Source organism: Electrona antarctica (genome assembly GCF_951216825.1).
Source record: "Electrona antarctica genome assembly, chromosome: 16".
NCBI classification, from domain to species: domain Eukaryota; kingdom Metazoa; phylum Chordata; class Actinopteri; order Myctophiformes; family Myctophidae; genus Electrona; species Electrona antarctica.
The window spans coordinates 34,961,191-34,983,468 of NC_136797.1; the positions used below are offsets into that span (position 1 = coordinate 34,961,191).

The following is a 22,278-nucleotide window of genomic DNA, read 5'->3' on the forward strand; positions in this document are numbered from 1 at the left end:
TATAGAGAGAGAGCGCGTCTGACTGCCTGTGCCTGCAGCGTACAGCTCCGCCACCAGCGATGCAAGATAATCAATCCTAATAATATACTCTCTAAACCAGGCCAGTTGACCTGCAGTGTCCGTTTCGGGGCTACAGCAGCCAATCGGTCTAGTTTCGCGTTTGGATTGGTCGGCGGGAGTTACAGTAGCCTACAGCATGGGCGCATTACAGTCATTACCTGATCGGCACGAATACATCGATTTCGCGGAAAAGACGGGATGTGAGTAGACATGTATGCATGGTGTATCTCATCATAACTAAACTAGGCTGACATCATGGCACTAAGTATGGAAGCATGCGTGCTTACTGCTTCCATACTAGCTGTGTGTCCACTGTGAGCGACGTTTATTTTCTGTAGCAGACAGATACAGATTAAGATTTGCACATGAGAATTCACTGTGTATGTATAGCCTACCTCTAAATATATATACCACAGTTTTCTTGGAGAGGACGGCCTATTCCAAGATAGCCTTGTTTAGCAACTTACAACAACGTGATACTTAGGTAGTGGTGCACAGTGCACACTCGGCTGCATAGAATGACTATCACGAGTTGGGTAGCCTACTACACTGATGCAATAACTGAAAGTATGCTGAAGGGGAGCCTAACACTTTACAGAGGCCTGAGTCAGTTAATAATAGATGAGACACCTTGTTTGAGAAAACATGCTGAGAGCCAGAGGAGCTTAATAAATAAATAATCACAGAGCTATTTCTTTACTAGGACTATGTGGGGCAGGCTATCTCAGGTTTTACTGGAATAGCGTGGCTATATTCCCAATAGATTTGAGCAAGTGAATCATTTATCTTTCCTACAAGTAATTAATTTATCTAATTAATCTCTCTTGCACATGTACTCAATAGAAGACAAGATGGAAGATCAAATCTTTAGCTTTTGACTAAAGAGGACTGATGACAGAAACAGGGTTTACATATGAATAAGCAAATATGCTCATGTACAGACTTGCCTTACAAAAAGGCATGTCTGGTGTCATGAAACCACAAACTTAAAAATGTTGACTAGTCGCTTTATGTAAGACGTAGGGCTGCAACTATTGATCATTTTTAGTCATTATTCTATCGAGTAGTAGCCTACATGAATAGAATAATCAAGACATTTGTTTTTATAATAATCATATTTGAACTGGCAAGCAAGAGTTGAGGCATTACATTTAATCTTGTGAGCTTGTAATATTATTTGACATGTAGTTTGGCCAATGTTTCACCAATCTATTTTGTATAGTGTGTTGATTACTTTTGATGCAGTAACGCTCTTTTTTCTTTTCTTTCCATCTTTTTTTTTTAGGTATTCAAAGGTCTTAAAAGTCATTAAATTGTCACTTCACTGTCTGGGGACCCCCCCAGAGGAAACATGTCGGAAATTTGGCCTCACCTATACCCCCCTATGTGTTGTGTTGTGAGCTGTATATAACACATTTCACTACATTAGATTTCTTTTTAACTTTAAGCTTATAATGTCATGCCCATAATAGGGATTATTTATCGAGTATCAATTATTTGAATTCATTATCGTTTATTTATTGGTATAGCAGTTTACCCCTAGTCCTAGTCATACTGTATGTAGCATGGCTGTGGAACCATTTCAGAAGTTGCTTATGCTTATATGATTTGATTTATCAACCAGAATTGGTTTGCCTCAGCACAAACCACATTAAATCGAGGATATTAAATTGTTGGTTTTCAGAACAGGAGAATATAAGCATGTCTCACAATCTTCTCTATTCTTAGTTTCCTATGAACAGATTGGAATTTTACACAACCGATTCAAGCAGCTGAGCCATGATGAAGACACTTTGCAGTAAGTTGATCTTTAAGTATTTTGTTACCGATACCGACATATACAAATGCCTAGAAATATAGACCAATTATTTGTTTACAGACATTGGGACTGGGCGCACGGGTGACTGTTTCATGTAATCAATTCCCAACAGATCTCCAAACCTGTTGTTTTAGGGAGCGCTGGTTTCATTTCATTCAACCTCCTCTTGTGAGTTGGCTAGTGAGGTGCACCCTTAGAGTATATATGAATAGAGACGGCACCGGATTTCTCCTCCCATCCACTTGCATTAAGTTGCTCAAAAGCGCATGAGGCGATTTCACTCAGGAACAGAGTGCATTCTGGGATATGGATTGGACCCATATCGTGAATGCGCTGGCCGTTGACTATCATTGCACGCGTTCACGTGCGTTCACGTATGAAACAGCGTTCACGTGTCATCATGAACGTGCACAATGATAGTCAACGGACCAGCGTGTTCACGATATGGGTCCAAACTGCAATACCAAATCTGGCCACTATGTCCATATCGCCTCAGGGTTTCCTCCGGGTGCCGTCTCTATTCATATATACTCTAAGGGTGCACCCTAGGAGACATTTATACTTCAAAGCGCAACAGTGTTGCACACAGAGAACAGCTGATATACAAGCTCACATCGCATCACAGATGCGACTGTTGTGAGCGTAGAGGTCTGCGTGTGCGACACCATCACGGGACGAAGCATAAATTATACTTGATGGGCTGCAGGTGCGCACCTCCTGTTCTTATGACAGCGACTGGAGGTGTGGTTTTGAGGACAACTGTTTTGAATTGCTATTATTGTTCAAACACAACAGAAACCAAGTACTATATATTTCAAGGGCGAGAGATCACAATACAAATCCTAATCATTCTTCCTCCACACTGGGAGAAAAACAGAATCTGAAAGTTTGATGGGGCATTTTTTACACGTGAGTGCAGTTAGAAGTAGAACTTTTCCATTGCATCTTATGAGAGGAAGGGTTCTTGTGCTGCCGCTATGCGTGCGCATCCTGTTTCTTCAGTGTGACGTCGTCTCTTAAGGCGTCTATTCTGTGGTTTTGATTGATTGATTGAAGAATTTATTAACAGTTTGCAGAATTACAGTACATTTCAAGCACAAACTCAATACAAAGGCTGTTAACTGTGAGTGGACGACCCAATTAAGCATTACACTTGTTTCCAATAGGGTCCACCATGTTCAAATCATCAAAACATTTAGAGACGTACAAATAGACACTTCTATAGACAGAACAGGAATTCATCATAAAGGAGGTAAAAAGGGAAAAGAAACATATACAGTGAGGGGAAAAAAAGGGGTGGGCGGTGGGGGGGATTCACGTTCAGCTCCGTTAATTTGTTTGTTTTCCTTGGAGGAGCTGCGTTGGGTCCCCAAGTCGGCTCCGTGGCCGTACCTTGAGTTGGCTGTGTGGCCGTGACCGTCTCTTGTGTTGTCCTTGCGTTGGGTCCCCAAGTTGGCTCAGTGGCCATACCTTGAGTTGGCTGTGTGGCCGCGACCGTCTCTTGTGTTGTCCTTGCGTTCGTGTTTGAGGGATTCCGATTTTACAGGGGCCAGTTTCGAATTGCAGCCGTCCGTAGGTGCCCTTTGAGAGCGGTTTTGAAAGAGTCAAGGGATTCGCATGTCTTAATGACAGTTGGTAGGGCGTTCCACATTTTGGTGGCATAGGAGCGAAAAGAATTTAGTCCCTTGTTTGTGCCGAATCTGGGTTGTACATGGTTCGTTGCACTCCCTCTGGTGTTGTGGGTGTGGACTTCGTTAACATTAAGGAAGTATCTAGACAGGTACATGGGTATCTTGGTGGTGTATCGAATCTTGTGGACCAGACCCATTGCAAGATGCTGTACTCTGTCGTCGACCCTAAGCCATTCCAGCCTGTCGAAGTGGGCGGGGGTGAGGTGGGTTCGGGGGGCTAGGTCAAGTAGGAGCCTGACCAGTTTGTTTTGGGAAGTCTGGAGCCTGGTTTTAAGGGCCTTTGAGGTGCTGTGGTACCAGGAGGTGCATGCATAGTCAAAGAAACCCTGTACAAGGGCTCCTGTTAAGGTCTTCAAGGTGTTTTTGTTGACCAGTGAGGAGATCCTGTAAAGGAATCTTGTTCTATGGTTGACCTTTTTGATTACGTTGGTGGCCATTTTATCACCGGAAAGATTAGCCTCCAGGATGGAACCTTTGTAGGTAATTTCATCTTTACGTGTGATAACATTGTCACCCACTCTAACCAAGAAGCCCTTTGCCTTGCTGAGATTACTGCCTTGCTGGTATATAGCCTATACTTCATTGCGAACAACACTAGCATTCTATTCAAATGTCACATTATTCATATTACTTGGCTGTGTCTGGTTTCTTTGCATATTGTTTTCCTGGATAATTGCTGTTTAATTTTCTTTGGAAATGGATACCTGCTTAACAGGTTTTGTATTTGCTTACTGGTGACACTAAGTGTTGTAGCATGCTTTTTTGTATTTTATTTCTAAGGAGAGAGGATTTCAACACTGTTCCAGATCTGGCATGCAATCCCATCCGTTCACAAATCATAGAGGCCTTCTTTGACAGAAGGTACAGTATTGTACTTCTTAGTTTGTGAGTTACTTCACTTGAAGGTTTATTCTGTAATATCCTCAGTAGCTTAAAGAATAATACCCCACTGAACATTCTTTTTTCATACATTTTTATCCCATGATCAATCACGATCAATCAATCAGTCAATTATCTAATGTGATCCTGGGCTCTACACCAGAGCCCAACCTAGTCCCCATATATGGGGGACATGGGGAGAGCAACAGACTTGAACTCATGCTTCCTTCATGCCTGAGTGTCCAAGTTGCTCCTTTACACCTGACAGGGGGGAGTTTCCCTGGTTGGACGTAGCGCGTGGAAGGAACACGTTGGTTCCTTTCCCCTCCATCAGGCGCCCCGGCTGGCCAGGGGGAGGCAGTTTAGAGACCAGGATTACTGCATGTTTTTTGTGAGGGTACCTACCCTAGGGGACACGGGGAGAACATGCAAACTCCACACAGAAAGGCCCTTTCGTCAACCCCGCCTCGGGTATGGGCACTGATGACGCGGAGGAGGAAACTCGCCACCAACGCCCCGAGCGGGAATCGAACCCAGGACCTTCTAGCTGTGAGGCGACAGCACTACCAACTGTTTCACCGTGCCCCCATCCCACTGAACATTCTTGTACTACAAAGTAGTTTCAAAGTGTAGTTAACTGTACCTGTAGCATTATGGGGTCTGGAGTGGTCACACAAGCAGATTTGGTCAGAATTTAGAATTTATTAAGAGGATAGCCCTTTGAGTTGCAGCATCTCATTTTAGAGGGAGTTGTAGAGGCTGTACATTACATACAATACAAATACACATATGTTAATACTTCATAGGTTGTATGGTAATAATTATGCTCATCGCAGCTTGTAGCTAGCTAAACATTTACATTTATGTCATATAATTTGGGTCCAGTTCAAGAGGTTTTATAATATAGAGAAAATGTATCTACAGTAGATTAAAAATGAGGGGAAATCCACTTACATTGGGGTCAATGCTAATGGTGGCAGCACAAAAGGAGAGATATATGAGAGAGAAAAAAACGTAATTTGATTTGTACGCAGGCTAATCTAAAAGTGCCGTACAGTATTATTTGAACTTTACAATGCAGTATGCACTTCAAAACAAATTTACATTATGTTGTATATATTTAGCTCCCTGTTTATTGTCATATTGCTATATTATATATGATGCTTATGAACACATTTAAGAGGGGAAATACTGTACTACTGTATTTACTGCATAGTCAAATGTAAATTAATAGCTGTAATTGACACCACAAGCAGCCATTCCACAATGTATACTATGAAAGTGGATACATATACCTGTAGATAGAACTGGTGGTGAGTGGAGTAGTAGTGTGTCAAATATGGTCCTAATGGAAATGTTTGTCTCTACAGAAACTTTCGGCAGAATGGTGAGGGGACAGTGGATGAGATTGGGTTTGAAGAGTTCCTGGTGGTCATGTCCCATTTCAGACCTCCAAAAGTGCATGTGACAGAAGAACAGCGTCAGATTATCCGGAAGGAGAAATTTAGATGTACGTCCTCACACAGGCTGATGATCACAATCATGAAAATAGGATATTGGGTTTTAGTGGTTATGGTTAATACATAAAATGTGATTATTTTCTTTGTGTAAAATCATTGCAAGATAGTATCACATTCTAACTCACTAATCGAGAAGAATGGTCATCTGTAACAGTCTCTCCTTCTTCGACAGTTCTATTCAACATGCATGATACCGACAATGATGGAACAATAACCCTCGAGGAATATAGACATGTAAGCCTGCGCTTAAACATTAACCCTACAGATGACAATAAGTACTGTTACATTATTTTTCATTAATATTATTATTGTGTTGGGTGGTGTCTGCGTCAAAATATTATCATTCTATGACATATGATTGAGAGGTCAGTTTGACCACTGTCATTGGAGTTAAGTCTTATTTGTGCCACAACCAGTTTGATTTAAGGTCAGATCTTTTGTGGAGATTGCTGTCATTGATCTGCCGTGGATGCGAATTGTCTTAGGTGGTGGAGGAACTGCTATCACGCAGCGGAGCTCTGGGAAAGGATACAGCCAAGGGCATTACTGATGCTGCCATGTTGGAGGTGGCCAGTATTTCAATGGGTCATATGGTATGGAAGCTATGTCAAGATCACGTTTCGTTTGAGTTGAATCTCTTGCACTTCAGACTCTCCACAATTGGAGAGGCTAGTGCTCTCAGAATACAACAATATACTAACAACGGTAATATGGGTGCTTCTCACCTTCAGAACACTAATAAGATTCAGAATCAAACAATATAATTTAATGGTATAAGGTGCAAACAACTAATGTTTCAAGGCACATTGTGTTTTCTTCAGAGTCAAATGCAGAGTCTATCAAAATGTTAATCTTTTGTACCTTAAATTATTAAAGTGAATCGTGTGCTTCCCTATTGTGGCCGTTGGAACTGTGTATTTCTTTTTTATTTGTAGTATATAAGTATATAATGTCTGAGCATTTTGATTAAGTGTATTTTCTACTCCCAGGAACCTGATGAATTTTATGAGGGGATCACGTTTGAGCATTTTGTTAAGGTAAGTACAGTAATGCCTAAACCTACTATTTTCATAGTTGCATTCTGTAAGTGTACTTAAAACCTACAGGTAATGTTAATTGTGGATAGTAAACAAACGAGATGTAAGGGTGCACACCAGTGCTGAAGAGGTGCTGATCACGGGGCAGAAGATTGGAGACACGAAGGAAGAGGCCGCACGACTCGTAGACACAACGATACAACATATTTTTTGACAACCCAACGTTTCAACCAAGTGGTCCATAGTGCTGCCGGTATCCGGAGAACTCACCAGTTTACCAACTCGCCGCGATTTAGTGCATTTTAGTTTTACTTCACCTTCATTTAAATTGCATTGAATTGTGTGAGAGAGAGAGGATAGTTGTTTAGAGTTAACACTAGAGAAAGTAGGAATGCTAAAAGTTTAAACACCAACGTACCGAAACAATGTAATTCATTAGTAAACAATTCCTGAAATGGTAGGCCTACTTATCATTGGTATTCACAAACTCACCTTTTTATCATCATCTACAGTAGCTGACCATTTAATTGCAGAAAATAATATGATCACTTTGGAAATGAACTATAACATCTGTGAGTTTGACATACTACACTGATGAAGACAGCATGTTAGCATAACGATGAAGACATTGATGAAGACATTTCGCCGTGGCGACTTGGTAAACTGGCGAGTTCTCCGGTATTCGTGCTGCCTCTTCCTTCATCTCCAATGTTGATAGTATTGAATCATTTGGAAATAATAACAGGATATCCATGAGTTATTTGTTTTAACGATTGTAACATCATTAATTCACAAATACTGATTTCAATATCTCCTTTCCAGTTACTGGATGAATTTGATATTGAATCAAGAATGAGTATCCGCTTTTTGAATATGGACACGACAACCATATGCAAGTGAGTCCCAGATATTTATATATGCAACAATTCGACTAAGTTGTTAAGTTTGTGTGTACATTTAGTTTTGATAATATATCAAATAATATGCTGTCTAGATGCCTCTGACGCCAGGTTTTTCTTTGTGCCATGATAACTATGCAAATACAAATATGAAAGCAATATGGATGGTATGGATTTAGCATTCAAATATTTTTTAGCAATATATTATATGATACAATATATAGCCAATCTATTCAATATGAGTCATCACCAGGGTATGACTACAGTTGCTATTGTACACTAGGCCGATGCAAGGCTGTTGCTTGATGGTTTCTTGGTGGTTGGGAGTATGTTCCCTCGACATTAACTGTAGTGTTGCTAGGTAGTTTAATGCTGGTTTCCAAACGCAACCGTCGGCAGTGGAGCACCCTTCATTGATTAAAAAGGGAACATTCCCTACGTTGACGACGCTGACGGACGCCCAATGGCTGCAGTGGAGTCCCGGCTTAACAGACAGCATTTCTGTGTGCATGCAAATATGGTAATCAGGTATATATATTTATTACTTAAATGAAGATTAGCATGATATAATACAGAACACAAACGTTTGATTCACATCTCAACAAATGTGACACTTAAGATAAACGAAAGCGTCAAAGACACACTAAAACACATATAAAAGGTTGCATGCTCTGCACCCCGTATTTGCACTATTTAAGACACCATGCAATGGAAGTCATTGTGCCTTTCCTATATTCACTTTCATGGTAATTTTCAGATGTTTACATGTACATATATGAATTTAAAATTCTCTTCAATGGGTCTTTAAGATAAAACAAAATAGTAATAAAATATTTTTGAGGATACTAATTGGGTAAATGGAGAAGAGGTGTTCAAGTTATGTATCACCATTGTTAGTTTTCATTATCAAATGCATTCCATTAATGAATATTCTTCATGACTCTGAGGGAATTAATTAATGCATCAATGTCAATACCCATCCCTTACAGGATTATAAATATCAAAAATATAATTATTATACAAATTTACTTTTACTTAATAAGTGAAAGCTGCACAAGAGGCACAATTTACACAAAGGAAGCATTGAAAATATTATTTGTAACAGAGCCAAACAAAAAAACTGTATACTTTGTTTGTGTATCCCAAGCTTTCTCAATATATTCAGCAAATACAAATCATTGTGTTCAAAAAGCCATTTCAAGTCTCTGCATCACTGAACCAAAAGAGTTTTGACGCTCACTGTATAAGGAACATTAGAATACAAAGTGGAACTCAATTTCATTGATATCACTGAATGTATCAATCAATGTTATTAATTGATGTGCTATTGTGGCATCTAAACATATTTCTTTGGATGACCTTTTGATGGTCCTTTCATGTTGTTGTGGAGACTCATAATTCTGTTCCGGTGAAGGCCTCAACGATGACATTGAGGGTTTCCTGTGATACAAAGATATTATTATTTGTAAAAGAAAATGTATCTGGTGTTTCTCATGTGGTAAAGCCTCCAGGCCATTCACAGGAAGAACACTGTCAATGTAACATGGGAACATGATGTCTGGCTAAGTGTCTAGAGGACAGAAATGGTCTTGAAATCTTAGTGGGCCTCAGAGATTTGTTTCATTATTGGACCAATATTAAGGCCTTTTGGACATTGGTTTGGTTTGACCACTTTCAACCCGGCATGCTTATTTTGGGCAATTAATGAAAATGGCAGATCTACAAGCTCACAAAGCATTACAATGTGAAGTGTTGTGAACTTGTAGATTGGCTATTTTTATAGAGCTAAAGTGGTTAAGAGGGAATTCACTGCCTCTTGATGTAGTTGCAGATTAGCTGAGCTCTCTTCTTCTTACTCATGTCTGACCTTTAAATCTTTAATCTACAGAACGCCACAGCACACATTTTAAGAGTACAGATCAGTACTCCCAAACCACACCAATGCAACTAGTCGCAACTCCTTGCAACAAAACCGTTTTAAGGACATGTCACACCAATGCAACTCCTTGCAACTGCCATTGGGGATAATGTTGCATGCAACTACTCGCAACTGTTTGGTTGCAAGGAGTTGCATGGCGATTCATTGGTTTGGTTTGGGCCTTATACTGAGAGTTGAAGTCACAGGGAATGATCAGTGTTACCCTCGTCAACCCTATATACTTTGTCAAATGGCAAAAATACTCAGATCTACAACCACATCGGGTTGCAAGATCTGATATTTTCACAGATTTCACCTATTATGACATGCCCAAAATGCTATACAGTTTCATGTTGTTAATAGATTAAAAACATGGACTACATAGCATGTATCACCTATATGTGTATTTTATTTCCAGCACCATAGCATAGGATTTTCCTATACTTTATGTGCAACTGTAGAGATTACATTTGGTATGTGGCTCTATAAGTGTGTATTTGTCAATGCAAAACAAGCAATTCAATTCATGCTATTTTTCTATGCAGTAATACAGAAAGTGCTATATTGAGAGATACTGACATTGGTGTACTGCAGTTGTAGGTACAAGGCCAAAGGTGCCATTACCACAGTATAGCATAACCTTGAGTGCTTTATTTCTATTACGCCACAAATTAATTAATATTTATGATTAGCTTAATGAAGAATATTATAATTACAACAGCATTGCTAGGTAACTAAGATGGATGCATTGAGTCAGGGTATTGAATCTAGAGATATTGGCAATCATTAGAGTCTCAGTTAATCTTTATGCAAGGTCAAAACTAATTTTGGTATTATATTATTATTATTCTATCCCTTGGACCATCAAAACGACACTGAACGCCTGCCTAAATGTAATCTATTAACAGTGCCTACCCTTAACTAAAATGTATAAATTTAAACCCATGCCTACGTTAACATTTAATTAATTAATTATTTTTCTGTTCTTATAATTTCTTGGCATCAAACATAACCTTCAACAACTGTTTCGGATGCATTTACAGTTATTGCATATGTCTATGCTGCCCTCCAGAGACCAAAACATGTAAAACAGTTTCAATGTTTTTAATGTTTGTTTTGGAGGTTTTATTTTTTATCTATCATCTGTAGGCTACTATTTCACAAAATGTGTATTCTATGAAGGTATGCATGGTGAATTACATTTGAGATATTTCTTTGCAATTGCTTATCATACTGAATTATAGCCAGCCCCATACAATCTAGGGTTACATTGTGCACCTTTAGCATTTATATATACCTGTATGTAACTTTTTGTACATCATTTAAATAAAAGGCTAAAAATGTGATTGCTGTGGACACTGATTATGAATTTCGCAACTAATATTTATTTAGTACAGAAGAGTTTAGTACATTGTACAATAAATAGACAATGAATTAATGAATACAATTTTATTTTCATCCCTTGTCTCAGTCAAGACCCATCCCTTACGGGATTATAAAACACCAAACACTTAATTTTACAATGTTATGTTATGACGGTTGACGTCACTTCCCTTATAACTTAAAACAAACTGTAGGCTTAGAATTCCAGACCACTTACCCATGCTAATCCAATTCAATAGATACAGATTGTTCTCATTTTCACACTGCCATAATTTATGAATCCTCTGCAGGTACTTTATTTTGTTTGGGATATTTTGATATTCATTGATGTTTTAATATTGGGCTAAATAGTGGTTGGCACTTTGATGATGATCTCAAAATCAGTTCATGATACACAGTCAGTCTATTGACTTTGCTGTCTAGTCTATGGTAAACAAAGACGTTTTCCTTACTGTACTGTTTCGCATTAATGTACAACCAGTGCTGCACAGACATACCCCTGTGTTTTTGCTCTAAATAAAACTCAACAGTTCAGTTAAGGAACTTGATTCATGACCCAGAGTGAATCCCTCACCAACTTCCAGTTTCTTTGTAAAAGCTTGTGACCAGAGGAAAACTTTTAAATTAAGAATAACTCAACAATTAGCAGTTGACCATAATTATCGTCCCTGGTGTCTAAATCGTGGTCACATAAGTCCAGCCCACTCTGTAGCACATACATGCACATTCACATGCCTTTTCATGCATGGACAGACAGACCCTTATACAATTTATACACATTCAATAGTCAGGCCCATACACACCCACACCTTGTGACTGGCCAGACAGCCTGCCTGTTTCACAAAATCTTTCCTATCTGTCTTGAAGACATGCGTCACTGAACTGATATCACATAGTCAGCGTCTCAGCTGGCTTCCTCATTTGCTTTTAACCTCGTGGACTGCCTCTGTGCAGCTGTGTTGTTGTTTTCAGGGTTCTATTTTCTGGGGAGAATGGGGGGAAAACCGTGCCTGTGCTTTTGATATTTTGGTCATTCATGTTTTATCTTCGGTGGGGATGTGCTTTATCCCTGCTATTGGTCAGTAATACAGTAATTCAATACATGTATTTCCTTTGGGAAATGTAGACTGTCTGATATGTTTGATATATTTATTATAATATAACAGTTGAATTAAATATTAACCCTGCAAATATTGTATCCTACTACCGTGGGATCAAACCCATCGATGACAATGCAACAATGTATACAATTCAAATATGACAATCACTCAAGTAGTCAATCTTATTGAAGGACATTGACATGTTGCGTATTATGTACATTATATATATAACTACATAAATAAATAAATAAATAAATATGGATATTGATTTAGCCAGTTTTAATGATTCTTTATGCATCGCACTCAACATGTGTTCATCAACAGTGTATTAGACCCTGCAACAAATTGAACACATTGGACCAACTTGGCCTGGCCAAAAATAGCATATAATAAATAATAAATAACATAAATATAAACAGAGAAAATCAATGATGAGCCAGCCACCTTGATTTCCTCAGTTGAAGTCCTCAATTGCCAGTGTATGGAACTGTTGAAAATATATGAGGCCATATCTTGTGTATCCTCAAAACAATTCATTCATTTGTGTCCTCTTCTTGCAAACCTTGCCCTTTAGAGTCCTCATTTCTCTGACAACATTTGACAGGAACTCCTTGTATCTCTTAAGCACCACACAGCCATAGACCTTCTGTTGGAAGACGTTCTGTGAGGGAGGCAGTGGCGTCGGTCCCCCTGCTGGCTCTGGTAAAGGTAGGTTTGGGAAGAGACTCTGATAAAGGCAGTTTATTTTATTGGCCAGAGTGCTGCTGCGATTACTGACTTTCACGAGTTCTGTGAGCAATGTACTTCCAGCTAACTGTAAGTCCGTCTGCTGCTCAAATACCCTTTTATAATGTGGGAAGAAAGCTTGCAGATGTGTATAGATGCTTGCTATTCTCTCTGAAGGGTCCAGGCCTGCGATGTTGGCGTCAGGAACATTGTTAAAGGATGTCTTGCAGAACAGCTCTGAACTTTCCCCTTGACTGGCCTTCTGCAGATTGAAAAACAAGCAAATCAATTAGAATCACTTGTTAATTCCACAGGAGCATTTGTACCAATGTTAATATAAAATATATAGCCTAATGACACAATCATCATATTTTAACATACTGTGGCAAAAGGAGAAACCTGACTCTGTACTTACGTATATTCTGATTAGATCAACAGTTTCCTTATGTATGAGCCTGGTTAACTTCAAAGACTGCTGTAGAGAAACCCCACACTGTTGGTTTCTGCATAGTGGGACAGTTCTTGTTGAATCAACAGTCATGACCAACAGAATGGAGAGTAACGCTGAGGAGAAAATGTACTGGTCAGTCCAGAACATACTGTAGATCACTTATATGAAAGCTGATCACTTGATATTGTGACTAGGAGAATATGTTACAAGTAAAATATGTCTTACAGTCTACAGGCACACATAAGCAATAATAGATCTGTCAATAATTAAATTAATCCAGGACATAGGAATGTTATGGTTTAATTGAACATTGAGTGTGTGTGTGTGTGTGTGTGTGTGTGTGTGTGTGTGTGTGTGTGTGTGTGTGTGTGTGTGTGTGTGTGTGTGTGTGTGTGTGTGTGTGTGTGTGTGTGTGTGTGTGTGTGTGAGAGAGAATTAGAAAGCAGAAGATTGGAAGTGGTCAGCAGTTTTTAACCACATTAACCCCGGCATCCCTATTTGGGGCAAATGTTCAAAACCTTTCAAAAATAGCTGATCTACAAGCTCGCGATATGTCACATCGGGACCCGTTGTCAGCTTGTAGATCGGCTATTTTCACAATTTGTCATACAATGCAGTATATAGGGCTTAAGTGGATGAAACAATTCTATGATCAGATCAACACATTAGTTTAATCACAAAGATTCACAGACCCATGCACTAATACTCCATCAGACACGACAAGCCATACAAACACTGAACGCCATAATCTCCACTGTTGCAGAGGTGTCATGTACAGTATGTTCATCACATTTTTTAACTTCAATAAAGGTGAAACTTCCCTTTCTCCATAGTATGAAAATGCAGCCACCAGACATTATGGTGAATGCATTTACTGTAAAGCCTTTAACATGATTTAATTGTGATGTGATTGATTAAGTGACAGGTGATAATGATGTAAAATTACTTACTTGTTGCTGGTTGTATTGACGGAGGTAAATGCATATTCTTTATGTGACCATTCATTCCCCACACAGTGCCACAGGCCAATTGTAGAGACTTGTCATAATCACACCCCTTAAAAACTTTTTAAAGACTGAAACCACACATTTGTCATAAGAGGAAATGACGTGCTCTTTGTGAGGCAACAAAATTTCCCAGAATGTCTTCTTTTTTCAGAGTTCTTTTTAGTTTTTTTTTGTTTTATCCCTCCCTTTACTTAGACGTCTACCCCATACCCCACACCTTTCCCAAATTTAAAAGGTTCAATGAAAAACATTTGTAATTAGTCATTTTTGTAGTTTATTGTTACATTACAGTAAATTGCTCAAAATCCATTGAAGGTTTTATTTGGGTAGAGAAAATAATATACACACTCCCACAGGTAGGTTTGAAATATTCAGGTAAAATGAACCCGGCAAATTTCACAAATACATTTTAAATACTTGGTGATCAATATTATATGAGGTCAATGATCTATGGCACAGTTTACCGTGAGATGCTGCTCTGTCGCCCTCTAGAGAGAATCAGTGAGAATGTGAGAATACATTGGATAAGGGAAGTGAGTTCACTAGACTAGAGTACACCAGGCTGCATGCATGACAATGATGTTTCTACGGCCTACAATGAATTGTTTTAACCACTTAAGCCCAATATACTTTGTCGTACGAGAATCCGATATTTACTTGGTGTCCGTAAAGATAGTGGGTGGATAGAGAGGCCGCCTGTTATTGAGAAGGTCCCTGGATCACACCCTGGTCTGCACAAAGTGCCCCTGTCATTTAACCCTTAACAGATCCGCTGGCTTCATATTAATGGCCTAATAGTTAGGATGGGTTAAATGCAGAGGGCAAATTATAGTCACATTATGTGCAAATGACAAATATTCCCAAAACAACTAGAGGATTAATCATTAATGTTATTACAACGGAGGAATGTTTACAGGTGACAGCAACAACTTAAATCCTGGCATGACCCTGGCGAAAATCGAAAAATGGCAAATCTACAAGCTCACAATGTGTCAAATCGTGCCAGGCTGAGCTTGTAGATTGGCTAATTTTGAATTGCTGAAGTATAAAATAGGGTTTAAAAGTGACTAAAGCAGTTATAAATCCTCGTCTATGCATTTGTGTGAGTATTGTCTAGTCTACAATGTCTAGACACAATCAGTACACAATGCAGCATTAACACCTAATAGAGCTGCCTCTTATTCAAATCTTTGTTCCCTGCTATCAAAAAAGATTTGACAGTGGTGCTGTTATAACTACTTTCATATGTTCATTACTTCTTTTGTATGTATCTTTGGCACTTTAGTCTAGCATATGTTTGTTTGATATATATGTAGCGTGACTACTAGCGTCTTTATATGAGAACTTTCACCCTGAACCCTGAATCTACAGGAAGTTGACAAGGTCACAGAAATAGGGAAAGAGCGAGGTGATGAGATGTTTAACATTTCTCAATCATATACTTTTTTTCCACTGTAAGAGGTTGGGTCACCTTAACCAGTGTAGGCAATGCAGCTATGTCATCACTCCAAAAGTTTAGACTAAAACTTCCTCTGTGCTGTGGTCATGTTACATTTCATTGTGAATTAATCAGTGATTTCCGAGGAAGGAGCTTGCAATGCATACGTAGTATGTGTTGTATTAAATGGGATTATGTTTTTTCCGGCTTGGCATACCTTGTCTTTCTGCTTCACATTCCTGTCTTTTCATACAGTACACAGGATGTGATTGTAGCATGGTTGTGAAATATGTCTTTCTTTGGAAAGCTGTCAGGTACAGTCATAACACCCTGATCATGCCCAATGCCGTCCCATTTTGGAAGTTATGCATGCATTATAGTTGAGACTGCCTCGAAATACCAAACAGCTCACAATGATGACCATCTGAGCAGCCATCAGGTGGGGGAAGCTGAAACCGAATTCCCCCCGCAGGATTAATAAAGGTCTGCCTTCTTCTTCCTTCAAATTAATAGACATATATTACACACAATAAAAGTTATTCGCCTATAATATAGGGGGACAACTATCATATTATTAGCAATGTGTGATCTTGCTAATTATGTTGAAATCCAACAGAAAAGTACTAGATGTTCAGGCCGGCCTTCACATCTCGATTTTCTTGTTTCATTATACCACTGACTAAACACCACAACTCCGTCAGCATTATCTCAGGTAAAGCTTGACCGCCACACCACAAGCTCTCTACCACCCCCCGGGGCTTTCCCAGTTGTTTCAAAGTAGGTAGGCCTAACTGTTGCCGATGGTGCCACAGACTGTCAACAGTTCAAGGAACTTATAGTTGAACTCATGCCAATCTACACGGACATAGTGAAAAAAGCTTGTCATCAACACCCAAATCAAACAGTCTGGGTCAGACCACATGGAGATCGAGGAAACACAGGAAGTTCAGAACTGTAACTTCCCTCATAATGACTACAAAGCCAGCAGGGTGATTTACTGAAAAGTTTTCTCTTTCAAGTTTCTGGTTCAGGTTTCATGTTCTGTATGTGTGCATGTAAGCTAAATATATTATGAAGCATACATTTTATATGGTGTAGGCAAGCAAGCCAAAAGTATGATGTTGCAGTCCTGAACCATATATCAACATGAAAAGACAACCCCACATGTTTAAAAAGAAAAAAAGCATTGCCATAGGAGGTAGGATGTTGATGAAAATACATATTATTTTCAATAGAATCTCTTTTATTTTGCCTTTGAACCACACAGGAAATTATGAATGATTTTTTTTTCTTTTTAGAAAACTCCCAGTTATTTCTACCTAAATATGTATTTCTAACATCTTAAAGTCACACAATTTTGAAAAAGTCTCAAGCAAACTACTATCAAGACTGAAGCAGCTCAATAGCACTGTTGTGGAACTATTGGGCCTCAGTTCTTCATTACTGGGCAAAAGGCCTTACTGAAAAACATTAGATTAATAACCAAATGTCAGAATGTTGACTTGGAGGTGAAAATGCTGAAATCTGGAGAAGCCATTTCATTTCTTTACATGCTCTTTTCAAAGGAGTAGTAATGATGATAAGAATAAGAACAATGTCAATTTATTTAAAGATTTAGGCTTTTCCACACCCCAGATTAATATTGAGCCTCATACTGTAGGTATAAATATAACATCAGAAAGATATACTCCAGATAGCCAATAGTAATGACTTGTGTTTTATATCCTCTCACCCCTGTGAGGAGCGTGATGCTTCATTGACGTTCTGAAGGCCTCCTGTCAAATGTAACAGGGTTGCATTCAAGACCACAACATTAAACAATATATTTCAAACTGATCTGTGATAAAATAGCATTTAATGTATTTTTTTCATACATACACTTCATTTTTTTAGAGGGCGTCATTGCATGGGATACTCTAAGTGTATTCCATGAGTGTTTGAAAAACATTATACTATTTTGAATCAAGAGGGGTTCAAAATGCTTCACAATGAACATTTCAAAACATTTTGTAAAACCCATGAACATGAATTTAATCCAGTCTTCCTCCAAGACAAAAACTACAAAGGCTAATGGTGGTATTTGAAATTAAGCACCAAACAATTGTCTTTCCATTCTGTATAATGGAAAAAATTGTGCAACGTGTTCTGTTCAATGACAACAGTGAACATTGCAACAAATATGTAAATATGGTCACTAGACACTAATTACTCGAATGCAACCCAGACCGACCACTTTTTAGTATTACTGTTGTATAACCAAAGATCTCAAGAAGATCGTTAAAATTAATAGGAAGTCTGTGATTCGATTTAACAGCATTTACCCCATATTGTAGTCTAGTAGTTGTTTGACATAGCAACATATTGAGCTAATGTATGACCATATATTGTAACAAAAAACGAAAACAGAAGCAAAATCTTTATCATATAATATTAAGTTCTGTTATCAATAATAGACCAGTGTCTCTGTATGCTCTATCTATATTATCATGTACAAATATTCATATCAAAAGTTATACAGCACAATTCTCACCATTTTCCTTTACAAGACCTTTGATTGCTGAATATTAAATGATTCACAAATTTGGATGGAAGAAACAATGGTGCCGGCCTTGTTAAACAAAAAATAATATAATATATATATATATTTATATTTATATTTATACTGTATATATAAAACATACATACATAAATAACTAAAAGCTGCTTCATAGGCACAACTTAAATCAAGGCATTTGTGAAATTATCATATTCAAATATGGCGCTTATGTCCAGTATCCATAGGCTTAAAACAAAATGCTATGACCACTTTTATTTACAAACAGCTAAAATCTCTGACAGATTCATGCGTCACTTCACAACCTGAATTTGTCTTTAAAGTGCATGCAATAATAAGCAGTTTTACCAAGTGGAATCTTGAATTGTGATAAGATACAGTTTGACCAAACTAATGCCAATTGATCCTACATATCGTCGCTGTCGGGTAGAAACCTTGTGCCTCCATATTTATGTATATGTTGTTAATAAATGAATGCCCTATTAATGCCATATGATAGTGTCGTGCAAAATTGGCAGGAATAGATGATCTACAACTTAAGCTCACAATGTGTCCCATAGTAAGTTTGTACATCTGCTATTTTTGAAAACATTTAGAAGATGTTCTCATATATTGACGTTCCCAACATAGAAATGTCAGGTTGAAAGAGGTTAAGTGTGTCTGTGGGCTTTACAAATATTTTACCAATTAAAAGTAGTAACAAGAGCTTGTGACTAAATAATTAGTACATTGCATCCATTGGAACACAGGTTATATTTTCCATTTGCTGAAAATCTGTTTGTTGTTGTTGTTTGTGTTGTTTTTTTGGACATAGGCCTACTAGGTTTCCACCTGACAGCAACAATATTGAACAATGAAAGTATTGTTGCCTAAAAAAGGTGAGGGACCGCAGTATACTGTATGCAAAGCACAACATGGGAGTATGAAAAAAGTCTCGATAAAATGTTTACAAACAAGCTCTGACCTCATTCAATGACCCAATACAGTATTATTCACATTCAGAGAAAAATAAAATAGACAAAGCAGCTAAACACCACGGTGGATCCCGCAGCTCACATTCCACAATGGCAATGTCCCTCAGTGTAACACATTAAGCATCATATGAAAATGATGGGTTTATACTTAAACATATCAAAGTGCCCATTTTTACTAAAATTTCCTGAATTTATTCAATTCATACCAAAAAGAGGAAATGACATGGAGGAAAGAGTCTGTTAAGATTTAGTGGTTGAATTTCTTGTTATCTCCAACACATATGTTTAACACCAACTAGGCTTGATTTTATTGTTGTTTTGTCGTTTGTTATTTTGTTTTACTTTTCCCCCTTCAAGTTTGACAAAAAGAAGTTCCCATTGCACATACTGTAACGCCTTGATTCTTAGATGCATTACCTAAAGGAGGGAAGAAAGCAAGAGAGAGTTATCCAGATTTGTCACCAGGGATGTGATAATGGTCAAGTGGACACGGGAAGTGCACGGACGTGTATGCCGTACAGTTGTCCCTCAAAAATACATCCACTTTCATCTGTCATCCTCTTTGGGGAAGTCCAGAGATCCCAAGCTTCCAAACCCAAGCCGAGCACTTTCCACATCAAAAACATCCATCTCTCTCTCTTGGCGTTCAAACAGGTGCTTGATCCTTTCGGTGCGTTCCTTCTGGAGTGAGCCTAGCTCCTCTTCAATCTGTTATTTAAAAAGATCATGTGATATTATGGCATTTTTAAAGGAGCACTTCGACCTTTTTTAACTGACCCCCCACCCTGACAAGCACTTGGAATTGTAGGATTAGAGGCATATATATTTAGTTATTTTTAGTTGTGAAAATAGCTGATCTACATGCTCACAATGGCGAGGTGTTGTGAACATGCAGATACATTGACAAAGTAGACAATCTAATCTCTTGATTTGTGAGTGAAAAAAGGACGGGGCCTAGGGTGTGGACCCCTGGGAGACCCCGGTCAGTATAAATATCTGCGGTTAAAGTGGTTAATGGTATACTGTAGTAACACTTCACAGTCAATCTTAAACCCACCTTCTGCTCAAGGTGGGCTCTACGTATGGACACCTTCTGCTCAAGTTTCTGCTGTTCTCGCTCATGTTGGCACTCCATCTGTGACTTGGTTTTGCTCTGGTAGGCGTCCAGGAGCTCCATCTCTTGTTGCAGCTGCTGCTTCAGCGCTTGACATTCTGTTTCCTGTTCGGCATCTAAACGCATCTGAAGACCAGGCAAGAGAGAGGCAGTTACAAAAACATTAAATGCAAGGTTACATTGGGACCCATTTATCAACTTTTATACAGACAATTATGAAAAAAATTGAAGTACTGAATTTAAAAACATTTAACTACTAAAACACTATATACTAGGTATGTAACGATTCACTCAACTCACGATATGATTCGAATCACGATATTAGGTTCACAATACGATTTTTCACAATATTCTAAACACTAAATTATTTTCCAGACAAATGTATTGTTATTTACACTTACACAAAATCTGTATTGTTTTCTTTTTCTTTTACTATATTGTTTGTTTTCAATACTGTAGCAAATGGCCGGAAACTTTTTTTTTAATCATTTCTTATCTCAAATCCTCAAATCCATGTATTTTTCAACATACTGTATGTATCACGATACATGTTTTTATTAAATAAATTTAAATTGCCACCAGTTTATATCAATATACGATATATCGTTACATGCCTACTATATATACACTTAGTTGAACGGGGTCTCCCAGGGCTCTATACTTTTTCCCTATAGGCCTACACCAAATCTCTCTCTCTCTTTTCCCTTTTTTGAAATGTTTGTCTATTTTCACTGCATATTTGGCTGTAATGGCATGCCTTTAGGATTAATGTGGTTAGTAATCATGAGGAAAACAATTAAAATGCCTTGGTGACAGTGATACTGACATCGTCAATGTTGGCATAGAGAGAAGGCAAACCAGCTTTAAAATACAGTTCAACATACAGCTATACATACAGAATATACTATGTTATCGCTACATATGAAAACATTCAGTGATTAAGCCTGTTGAACAGAATAGCATAGCATACAGTTGTCTCGTAAGGGAGATTGTAGTGATGAATGCACAGTAGATAGCCTATTGGTTGAGTGGATCAGGAGATAGTTTTAGAGAATAAAATGTAGTAATGAATTTGAGAGCCGAGAGAATGTGAGAATGGCCTCATGCCTGACATACAGTGTACCTGGTTTTGCCGTGCTGCACACTGGAAATAGCTGATCTACCACCTCACAACATAACGATGTTGAACATGATACAAACCCACAAATCTGTGTGTGTGTGTGTGTGTGTGTGTGTGTGTGTGTGTGTGTGTGTGTGTGTGTGTGTGTGTGTGTGTGTGTGTGTGTGTGTGTGTGTGTGTGTGTGTGTGTGTGTGTGTGTGTGTGTGTGTGTGTGTGTGTGTGTGTGTGTGTGTGCGCGTGTGTGCGTCCCTTTTATGCCCATACGTATATGGAGTACCCTGATGCCATAGACAGGCTTCCAATTTTTTTTAAATGTTCGTCTATAATGACATGCCCAAAATAGGGACGCCAGTTTGAAAGTAGTTAAAGACAGGAGAGAAATCCACAGAGAGGAAACTGTAGAATTTATTTCAGCCATACCAACGGCACCCAAATTATTGGTAAGGTTACTTACTAATCTGACTGCTTTTGAATGTCTTGACTGGTAACACTTCATCCTATCATGCTAGAATGTACAGGGTGTGGTAAGGAAACACAGTAGAGAGAGAGAGACGGCAAGGGAATGTAGAGACTTTGACAGCATAAAT

General features: G+C 38.4%; 3 protein-coding genes across 4 annotated transcripts in view; 1 reads left to right on the forward strand and 2 right to left on the reverse strand.

Moving 5' to 3' along the window:
* The window catches only part of tescb (tescalcin b), a 27,446-nt gene continuing 5,168 nt past the window's right edge, over positions 1–22,278 (forward strand). The window contains exons 1-9 of one of the 2 annotated variants that reach the window (XM_079524838.1): positions 1–260; positions 1,789–1,858; positions 4,351–4,431; positions 5,820–5,959; positions 6,142–6,203; positions 6,455–6,562; positions 6,959–7,006; positions 7,829–7,902; positions 12,911–13,014. In XM_079524838.1, the coding sequence (XP_079380964.1) occupies positions 197–260; positions 1,789–1,858; positions 4,351–4,431; positions 5,820–5,959; positions 6,142–6,203; positions 6,455–6,562; positions 6,959–7,006; positions 7,829–7,902; positions 12,911–12,947 (684 nt within the window). In that variant the 5' untranslated portion in view covers positions 1–196 and the 3' untranslated portion in view covers positions 12,948–13,014. Of the gene's footprint in view, positions 261–1,788; positions 1,859–4,350; positions 4,432–5,819; positions 5,960–6,141; positions 6,204–6,454; positions 6,563–6,958; positions 7,007–7,828; positions 7,903–8,266; positions 11,168–12,910; positions 13,015–22,278 lie in introns of those variants that run through there. The other variant, XM_079524839.1, reaches the window with a different exon arrangement.
* Positions 12,775–14,507, reverse strand: m17 (IL-6 subfamily cytokine M17). Its single transcript, XM_079524840.1, has 3 exons — positions 14,434–14,507; positions 13,448–13,596; positions 12,775–13,294 (listed from the first exon to the last, which is right to left on the reverse strand). The coding sequence occupies exons 1-3, from the start codon at positions 14,486–14,488 to the stop codon at positions 12,830–12,832; spliced, it is 669 nt and encodes a 222-aa protein (XP_079380966.1). The 5' UTR covers positions 14,489–14,507; the 3' UTR covers positions 12,775–12,829.
* Positions 20,003–22,278, reverse strand: part of taok3b (TAO kinase 3b) — a gene marked incomplete at both ends in the record, with an annotated part of 8,145 nt that continues 5,869 nt past the window's right edge. Inside the window, 2 exons of the mRNA XM_079524836.1 lie at positions 20,003–20,164; positions 20,514–20,696. Of these exons, the coding sequence (XP_079380962.1) occupies positions 20,003–20,164; positions 20,514–20,696 (345 nt within the window). The remainder of the gene's footprint in view (positions 20,165–20,513; positions 20,697–22,278) is intronic.